The sequence below is a fragment of the Sesamum indicum genome, linkage group LG15, assembly GCF_000512975.1.
Source record: "Sesamum indicum cultivar Zhongzhi No. 13 linkage group LG15, S_indicum_v1.0, whole genome shotgun sequence".
Lineage (NCBI taxonomy): Eukaryota > Viridiplantae > Streptophyta > Magnoliopsida > Lamiales > Pedaliaceae > Sesamum > Sesamum indicum.
The window spans coordinates 9257247-9267968 of record NC_026159.1 but is presented as its reverse complement, the minus strand read 5'-3'; the positions used below and the strand labels follow the sequence as shown (position 1 = coordinate 9267968).

The 10722-nt window shown below is 31.9% G+C and overlaps 1 protein-coding gene across 1 annotated transcript; it reads right to left on the bottom strand.

The window, feature by feature from the left end:
- Positions 1–4567, bottom strand: LOC105178287 (lanC-like protein GCL1). The gene is made up of 5 exons (XM_011101736.2): positions 4058–4567; positions 3609–3790; positions 2020–2131; positions 779–1249; positions 1–634 (listed from the first exon to the last, which is right to left on the bottom strand). Exons 1-5 carry the CDS (start codon positions 4232–4234, stop codon positions 293–295), a joined length of 1284 nt encoding a protein of 427 aa, XP_011100038.1. The 5' UTR covers positions 4235–4567; the 3' UTR covers positions 1–292.

The following is a 10722-nucleotide window of genomic DNA, read 5'->3' as shown; positions in this document are numbered from 1 at the left end:
CATTGTCAACTGTTAGAAATTTCAGATACAGCATTCACAAACACGCAAAGCACGTTCTGCCGTGTGCTTGTTTCCACCACCACACTATCAAACGCCATGCCCTGGACATTGTCCAACTCCAGGTTGAAACTATGACATGCGTACTTCTCTTCTCCTTGATAATCTTTCTTGATAAGGAAACTAGGAGACACTGAGAGTCAACCAGGTGTATATATATGTACAAGACGAAGATATTTAGCAAAGCCATATTTATTTCATTTGCTTGTTTTCAACCCTCGTACTACATGCGTGTCTAGATTTCGTACCCCGGAAATCGGGTGTCCTCTTGTCTGTGCAGATCAAACCAAAGGCAAGCGGCTCCAGCCAGGCCATGGAAAAGAGAGCAGGCATGCTCGGCCCCAACAGATCCATTTTCGGTAATCGTCTTTGTGGCGCTGTGATACAAGTAGCTTGCAAATGCTGTTGCTCTTTCTTTGTATATGCTCTCTCCAGTGAGGCGGAGAAGCGACAGGAATGCGTAGGCGTTGCCAGCAGTGCCATCAGCCAATCCCACCTTCTTGACCAAGCCACTCTTCCACACCACTTCTCCGGCTTCTATGGCTGCATCACGAAATTCCCGGTCACTTGGAAGTACCTATAAAGCAAAGAAATCCAAGTCAGCCATGAGACATGCAATGGAAACTTAGGTGGCATTCCCAGTAACCTTTGGCAAACAGAAGAAAACTCCACCTAGTTTAGGTAACAATAGTCAGAGGTTAACGATATTAAAATGGCTAACCTCCGATGCTTTGCACAACGTAACAGCAATTCCACTAGCTCCATGAGACCACTGTACCAGCCTGTCCCTCGGGTTTCCTTCACTCACTGGATAGTTCCCACTATGTGGGAACCGGTTGCTCATCATGTACCTCAAGGTCGACTTGACATCCTCGATGTCATCTCCAGAGAGAGGGAAGTGAAGTAATACATGTAAAATACCAGCAAGTCCATGAGCAGCACCCCAGTATCTGGTTCCATGCCATCTATACATTAGTGGACAGGCTGTGACATCAGAAGCACCTGCTCGGCCCCCAGCCAGGACAGCTTGGACGACCGGCATGAGAAGATCATTTGCGATTGTTTCACCTCCTAAGTATTTGTTTACTAACAAAGCGGCCCACAGAAATCCAGCTCGTCCATAGAGAAGATCATATGACATCCCGAACCCCCCTTCTTCAGGCCCGGCAGGGAGAGCTCTCTCTTGTGCCATCTGACAGATGAAGTATAGTTATATTATTATATGAAAAAATTCGGATGCCCTTGGGAACTTAAAAGGAACACACAATATCTAGTCTCAAAACGAGAATTTATATCAGAGATATTGAAGGGAATACAACCAAATGAAAAAAGTTATGCGCAAGATTGACATGAGGAAATATGCGCAACTGTTTTGCAACAATTTCTTATGCATTTAGCAGCATGCATTTCCCATTCGGTAGGATACACAACTATATGGTCATAAGATTCACAGTTTCGGGCGTGAAAGAGGTTAAGACAACATACAAATTTCTCTTGCAAGAAAAGCACATAGCTCCAAAAACCCAACTAGATAAGAAACCTGAGCCGCTAGCACACTTCCAACACAGTAAAACTTCTGTTAAGCAAAAATTGAAATTACACGTACACCCCCTGCGATTAGTCATGTCAAGTTTTTCCTTCCTATATTAAAGATTCAAGAAATATGTAGTATCTTAATCCCCATCACATTCGAATACAATTAAGTACAGATCTTAAACCAACTGCATCCTCAAAAGATACTTCATTCATATCTGTGTCTGAACCCTGATGGTAGATATAGGACCACAAATTTGACACAATATGGTCCCAGGATTAATGGAGCCAATATGATATTTCTACTTCTAAAATTAATACATCACCCCAAGTACCACAAAGACCACAGATATGGACCACCATCTGATACAATTGAAAGACTTTCACTGCACCAACTTCCGGCAAAACCAATAAGTAATATGTTTATACCTCCAGAAAACGGTCCACAAAGAAGTCACGCTTCTTTTGGTCCCCACAGTAATTTGCAGTAATGGCGCCAAGCGCATAAACCCCTCCTCTGCCGCAAAGAAAAGTGACATGCCTGAAAAATATGCAAAAGCAGTGAAGAACCTGATGTAAGGAAATTATGCCAGTATCTGAAAAACCTTCACACATACGGGACCAAACAGAACCATACAACAGGGCCCCCAACAAAGATATTTCCAAAAGATAATTGTAAAACAATTTTCTCAACCATTTTGTAATGTCATGTAAAAGCTTGCCATGAAATATTAGCAATTGAGTTCTTGAAAACTAGCATTCAAGCAGACATCGTGAAAACCAGGATTTAACCAGACACCAACTAATGGGCCACATAAACTTGTTTACTTCTGTCCCTCTCTTGATGATTTTTTCAAATGTATTTGTTTGAATAGCAAGCATATTTCTCTCTTTGTCGTCCTTCCTCATAATGAATTTTTCAAACATCTTCGTTAACGACGACAAGCAAGACTCTATCTTTGTATTATTTATAAACATTAAAATAGGAGAGGAAAGGAAGTACTAAAACGTCCAGTAACTGCCCAGGACAAAATTAGCCCTCATCATAAAACTACAGAATTATATGACCAGATCAAGTTTTAGATATGCAAGCAGCACAAGAATGACAGGACCAAGACAATTAAGCAACTAAGCAGAAGCCCCGAGGATTCAAATGATAACATCATTTTTCTTACCAACTTTTATATCAGCATTCTCTGAATATGCAAGTGTTCGATTCTTATAAATTAATTTCAATATTTTATTTCCTTGTGATGCTTAGGTCAAGATGAACTATGGCCCAAGCCTATGATCCACTAATTACTAACTGGTAAAGCTCTAACATACTCTCCAACAATAATGGTCATTCAACTTCAATACATTAAAACTTTATGTGCTGAAACAATTTCAATAGTCTATTCCCTTGTGATGCTTAACTGGTCAAGATGAACTACGGCACAAGGGCATGATGCACTAATTACTAAATGGTAAAGTTCTAACATGCTCTCCACCGATACTGGTAATGCTCGAATAATTCCAGCACGTCAATGAATGCACAAATATCCTGGTCATACACAAAGCAATAAAAAGCAAGCTAACAACGCTCACTTCAGCGAGTTGCCATTACAAATAAAAACGAAAAACTAATCAAACCATTCAATGCTCAACTTCAGAATCGAGCATTAAAAGCTCACTTGAGCTGGATTTGGTAAACTTAATCATCAAGTTTGAACATTATTTTTTGTTCAATAGAATTTAAATCTCAGCTCGGTTAGTTACAACGAGTAATCCAAGAACATCAAACTATTTAAGCTCGAGATTGTTTCTACTTTAGTCGAACACATTAAAACCATCAAACCCAGTAAATAATTCAACCAAACTTGAATCTACAATCAACTGTATCCAACATCAATACCCCCAGCCCAACCCGGCCACTATAAAAATCCAAAACAACAGGATCTACAATAGTACTAATTATCAAAGGAAAAGGAGATATATTAATAGAAATTCAATATTAACAAAGAGAATTTGAGTCCGACCTGTTGGTATGAGCAGCAGCGGCGCAGGCGTCAACGATTTCAGCGCACAACTGCAAGTCGCGGTGGTTGCCGGTGACCTCATAAGACCGCAAGCACGTGAAAGCTGTCCCCATCAGACCCGTATAAACCGTCGGGTCCAAGCTCCCTTTATTTCCTCGTCTTCCCCACGTCACTTCCACCACCTAAGCATCAGTCGCCATTTCAGACCCATCAAACATCAACCCAGAAAACAAAAACTACGGACTAAAGTCAGTAAACAACCCAAAACTCCCTCCACCCAAAACCACGATCACACCCATTCACAATTAAACACTTCACCCGTCAATTTTTGCATATGTTTTTCTCAAAAAATTAGCAAAATAATATATATCTCCAGACAAAAACACTAAAACAGAAAGCTACACGCAGACAATAACTTGTAGACTAAGTGACTCTCCCCGCACACAGACCTTATCTTTGAGGGAGACGGCGGCTCCGAGAAAAGCATCAACCGGGAGCGAAAGGCTGGAACCCGTTAGGTCACAACCCGCTCGGAGCAAATCGAAGCATTCATCGCCATCTTCATGGCTGCTGTTGTTGGTTTTGTTACTTTCTTGCGCAGCATACTCCACCACCCAAGACGACATTCTCTCTCTCTGTCTCTCTAGAATCTTGTTGATCCTCTCTCTATCCTCTTTTCCAAACTAAAAATATCAGCACGATGACAAGCGTTATGGATAGAGGAAGCGGAATCTGCTTTCTCCAGTATAGAATATATACACAGAGATGCTGCTGCCCCTGGATTATTATAATACTTCTCCCACAGCATAGATGGAAGGAAGGGTTGGAGTCAGTAATCATGTGTGTGCGTACGTAGGGATGTGGTGTGATGTGGTTGCATCTATTGGCGGTGGATTGAGCTGAAGCGCTCCGCCACTGCCACGTTGTTGATAGTGGAAGGGGTGAGATTCACGAGGTCGATGTCTCCCTCTTTTTCACCTTTTGAGTTCTTACCAAACAAAACCTTGTTCGGTGTATATGTTCATATTCCAACTGTGTTTTTTTTTTCAATAATTTTATTTAGAAATATTCAAAATTCAGTAAATCGATCGAAAATTGGTCAAATTGAATTTTCGAATCGTACCGAATACTAAATTAAAATTCTGGTTTGATATTCTATTTTTTTTAAATAAATAAGTCGATTGATTTTGATTTTGTAGTTCGATATATCAAAACTAATCGAATATCGAATTTAAATGTATATTTTTTTATATTATAATTTTTTAGATTTGTTGACTTAAAATCATAAGATGCTGGGATTTTAATTTAATCGAACATAATCGAAAAAATATTAATTATTACTAAATCGAATCGAGAAATTCAGTTCGGTATTCCATATGACATATTGGTGTATCGAATTTGTCGATTAATTGAATTATCGATTCGGATCAATTTGGTTCGATTAATTGAACTGTACAGCTCAAGATTTAGCAATAAATTGCAAAAATTGGGAGAAAATTTATTTATAAGTTTTTAAATTTAAATCAATTTAATTTAAACGGTGCGACAACAAAAATTACAAAATAAAAAACAATATTTTCAGCAAGAAGAACCAACTTAGTAAGAACGGATCAAGCACGAGACTCTTCCACGCCTAGGCAACTAGTCGAAAAATTATGGATCAATCATTGTCAATTAGATAGCTATGAATTTAAATTTTTTTCTCGATATGGAAATTGTGTTTGTGAGTAATTTATAACTAGTAATTTATGGCACATTTTAGTGATTGTGCATGAATTATACACACTTTCCATTAGTTTATCTTAAAATCATCTTGCGGTTTATGAACTCTAAGAAGTCACACATGCATACTTCATATAAAAGATGTGGGGAGAAAGGCTACTGATAGTTGATTGGACTTGAAAATATTTTGAGCAGTTACTAAGTTCTCTTACTTTCTCACTCTCTATCTATGAACTAATTAAGAAGTCATATTTTTTTACTGAGCAGTTGTTAATTTTTTAGTTTAACTATTGAGATTAGTATGTGAGTGTTTTTTTTTTTTTCCTCAAGAATTGACGATTTGATGTGGAATTATGATTTCTTGGAAATTACTAAAAAGGTTGTTCCAAATAATGATTTCTTTGAACTTAAGAACTCTTTTTTAAGGGGCTGGTCTTTTTTTATTCCTTTTGATTTTGTGGATCCTTATGTTATTTATTTTTTTCTTTCTGATTGAAACCCAATATTTTCTTTGGAATTTCTTGCAGAATCAATTATGATACTTTCTTAACGTTGTTTTTGCGATCTATTTATTAAATTTTTGATCTTAATGTTCTTCTTTATACATTGGTTCCACAGTTTTTATACGATAAAATGTTACTGTTCTGATTTGCACCAAGGAAATAATATAAAGATTTGATATGTAATATATCGATGTTATTAATAAAAACTGTACAAACATAATATTAAAAATTATATGCAACATATTTGGCAAGAAGATAGCATGCCATATTATTTATGGTGGTGGAAACTATTTCGTTTTTGTTCTATATTTATTTATTTGTGCGGAGAATATTAAAAAAGAAAAAATAGAAGTTTGTGAGGAAAAAAAATTTAGAAGTAGTGGGTTGAGAAAATTAAATACATTACCATTGTGTGGTTACTAAAAAATTCACAAAATTCCAATTTAAATTACCCTTATAACGATGAAGATATACCTCATCGTATGTATTAACGTGCGAAGATGTATAAAGGTAATGACCATAAAAAGATTTAATTGGCCTGTATTGATTTAGTAATAAGTCAATTGTAGATATATATGAATTTTCATCTAATTTTTTTTATTAATATCAACAAATTCGGTGAATCTTGACTGATGGGGTGATTTATTTATTAGATGGAAACGGACCTCAGGAATATTAAATATATTTTTCAAATCAAATGAGGTTTACGTGTAACTACATCAAATTTCTAAATAAAATTATGAATACATAATAACTAAAATACAATCAAAATAAAAACATTTTTAATCAAACTATTAAGTTTGCCAAAATCTTTATAAAATTTAATACTCACGAAAAAAAATCTCCAAATGTTTTTAAAGGAAAACCAAATATCTTATATTTATTATAACAAAATTCAAGTTCAAAAAACATCTTTTGACTGGTGAAAATAATTCATTAATTAATATATATTATAATTAGTTGTAGAAGAAGTCGTAATTTTCCTCGTACAAAACAGACACAGGAGATTCAGGAATCTGTAAGTGAATCGTATGTATAAATTGAAAGTACTTGAAAATAAATGTTAAAAGGCCGGAAAAAAGCTAAATCCGGAATATTTGAAAAAATAATTTAATATATATAATGTTTCTCAATTAATTCTAGAGATTGGTATGGAATTATTTATAGCTTTTGGCGCAAATCCACTTAAATGTAAAAATCATAAAATAAAAATATTCTTCTAATATTTTTTTAATAATAAACTGATAAGTACTTATTTTTATGATCTACGAACACCCTCTTAATAATACACAAAACTTTTCTTTCTATAAAATAAGATTTATTATTATATTATCGGATACACGAAAAATTCTAATAGAAGTTCAATATATCGAAAATTTTAAATTAATAAATATATTTAAAATGAATAAAAATATAAAATAAAATAAATAGTACACCCACATCCGTACAATATATGTGGGGTTCCATAGTGGATAATGTTTTCAGTGAAATATCCACCAAACCAAAAGAAGAAAAAACCACATGGGAAATTTCACTCACCACTTGATGTTGTCGGTAAGGACTCCACTCAATTTCCGGATAACAATTTTTTGTTTTATTATTAGTTAACGTTATACTTAATTTTTACGTGCATATAATAATATAAATATAAAAATTTTAAAAATAAAAGTTAATATTTAATTAAAAGTGAAATAAATGATAAATATGAAAAAAAAAGTGTGGATAAATATAATAGTAAATTAACGATTAAAAGATTATCTCAATTATTTGGAAGAAATTAATAATTATATTATCATAGATATCTAAGAGTGTGATTAGTAATGAAAAACATTTTTTTTTGTTTTTATGTTTGTATAGATTATATTATATTAGCTGTTGTGGTACAGTATTTCTGCGTGCATATTATAAATAAATTCACGGTTTAAAATATATTATAAATAACAATAAAACACATCACATAGAAAAAAACAAAAAGAAAGAATGAATGAAAAGAAAACCAAATAAGGAGTATTATCGGCACAACTAAAAAATTGGCGTCAAAGTGTCACAAACTGCTATTTGTGAATGAAAAATGCTTTAATACATATATGTATATATATATTAGGCACTATTGCATATTGTTTCTGCGTGTATATAATAAATAATCTTTCACGCTTTAAAAATATTATAAATAAAAGTAAATATATAAACCAATATATTGCATTAAATAAAAAAAGAAAAAAAATTAATTTATCAATTAATGTAAAATTTTTAAAAATTGAATAAATTAATTATCTTATTAATTAAAGGTCATGTTGACTTTACAAGAAGTTGAAGCAGCTGTGCTATTAATTATCGTTTGTAAATATAAAATCTTTCTTTATATATATATATATATATATTATATTAGTGTAGATTAATATAAATTATCTAATTCTCTTTTATATTATTGAAGATCACTTTCTTTTGTATCAATCTTTTTGTCATTTATTTTTTAAATATTTCTCTTCTCCAATATTTTTCTCTCTCGTCAACTTTCACATTTCCCCTAAACGTGTTAACTATGTTTAAACTCTTTCTAAATATATGAAATTATTTTTCTATTTAATAAAAATTTAAAATTATATGTACACCTTCTCTGAAAATTCACTATTTACATCTGACCTCCTTTTGTTAGGGCATAGACAAAAAATATCAGTGTTAGAAAAAAACACTTATATAAATTTTTAATTTTACTCCTCATTTAACATTCTCATATAATAATTTTATACTTATAAGAGAAAAAATATAATTATATTAACCTCATCCATAAATATATATGTATATATATATATTATATTGGGGTTTAAATGCAGTTACCATCCCCAAAATATCCACCCCATATCAATTACCCCATAAAGTATTAAAACTTTAAAAAAAATCCTGATATTTAATTCTTAAGTTTTAAAAGTCCATTTTGCCCTTACAAAAATTATTTTATGAAAAAAAATAAATAAAGAGATTTTTAAAATGTCAAAATCATCCTTTGTCAAGAGATTTTTAAAACGTCAAAATCACCTTTTGTCAAAGCTTTGTCGATTCCTAAAGTACTTGGGGCCATTTTATTTTAGTTTCACTTGCTTATCAAACCAAGTTAAAAATAATTTTATACATTCATGTAATCACCACATTAATTTATACAATTATCATATATATAAATATGTATTAATTGTATATTTTTTTATTAGTTCATATGTCATTTTAGTTTTATTAATTGGAGATTTTTTGAGTAGATATATAAATATATATATATATATATGCATGTACAAATTTATTTTAAATTTGGTTTCATCAATAAGTGAAAGTAAAACATTATGAGCTCCAAGTATTTTAAGACTAAGAAAATAAAAAGAGTTTGATGAATAAATAAAACTAGAATTAGAAAAAGTTTCGTCAAAGGAATTTTGCGTTCTAGAAATCTTTTAATTTTTTTTAGAAAGCAATTTGAAGGACAAAATGGACATTTCAAATTTAAAAATAAAAGCTCTGATTTTTTTTCCTTTAAGATTTTAATACCTTTAGGGGGTAATTGATGTGATGGATACTTCAGGGATGGTAACTGTATTTAACCTATCCCCTTAGAGTTCAGAAAATATAAATAAAAATGTTAAATAAGGGACAAAATTGAAAATTGATTTAATATTTTTTTTGTTGATGTCAATATTTTCTCAAAACCCTAACGAAAGGAGATCAGAAGAATTTTCAAAGAGAATATAAGCGTAATTTCAAATTATTTTTTTTAAAGTGTAATTTTATATTTTTAAATCAATCTAAATTCAATTAATTCAAAAAAAAAAGAAAAAGAAAAGGTACATAGTTAAATGCTTTGCCCAACTGGCAAGCTGCAGAGCTGTGGGCTTAAAAAAAGCAAGTCAATATTTAATTCATTCGTGACAGCCAATTGTTTATTACATCAATCAGCATTTTTTCCACATGCCTTTGTCTACTTAATTCCTTTCACCTTTTAACATGTGTAAAACTTTTTATTATCTTAATATTGCTCTATTATAATCAAATAATCACAAATTAACATGCTAAACATGGATAATTTATGCTCATAAGAGAAAAGTACTTGATCCGCTCTCGTTACGACGACCCTTCTATGCTTAAATTAATCAGAGACGAGGGTTGGTGGAGAAGTAATAAACGCAACAAGTGAAAATACCTGACATTTGGGGGTTGTGCGCCCATAGTTATTGTTGGATTGTATGACTCAATGTAATCCATTGATTATAGAATATTCAGACGGTTGATTATGCATTGGTTTGGATCCGGATAAAATTGACCCGGATAAAAAATACGCAAGCCCTAGAGTGCTTGGTTATTCTCACTGTATTTGGACGCATTTTCGTCATTTATTAAAATTTAAATGTGGTCTCAACATCATATATATGGTATATTTTAGTCGTCGGGCACGTTTAATTTGTGTTTAAATTAGGCATTTGTTTATGTTAGAAAAGTTTAACATTAATTAAGGGAAATAATTAAAGTAGATTCCATGATTGAGTTGATGTTGGTAAATGATACTTCCTGTCCCAAAAAGAGAATATGTTGTTTATTTATTTTCTATAATAATTATAAAAGTTTAAGTTTCTATCACTTTCTTATAAATTAGTTCTTATTGGTAGGTATGCTGTGATCATTTTATATCTATGCATACATATATTTTTCTTTAAATAAGTAAACATAGTATGATTAAAAATATGGGCATGTACTTGCCATTATAATTACTTATACTTTTATAAAAACTAAAGGTATTTATGTAATTCGACATATTCTTAGAGATGTCGAGGAAATTTACCCATATAAAAAAATTAGAATATTAAAATTAATGTATAATTACACAAATTTTATCGAAGTAATTTACGAAT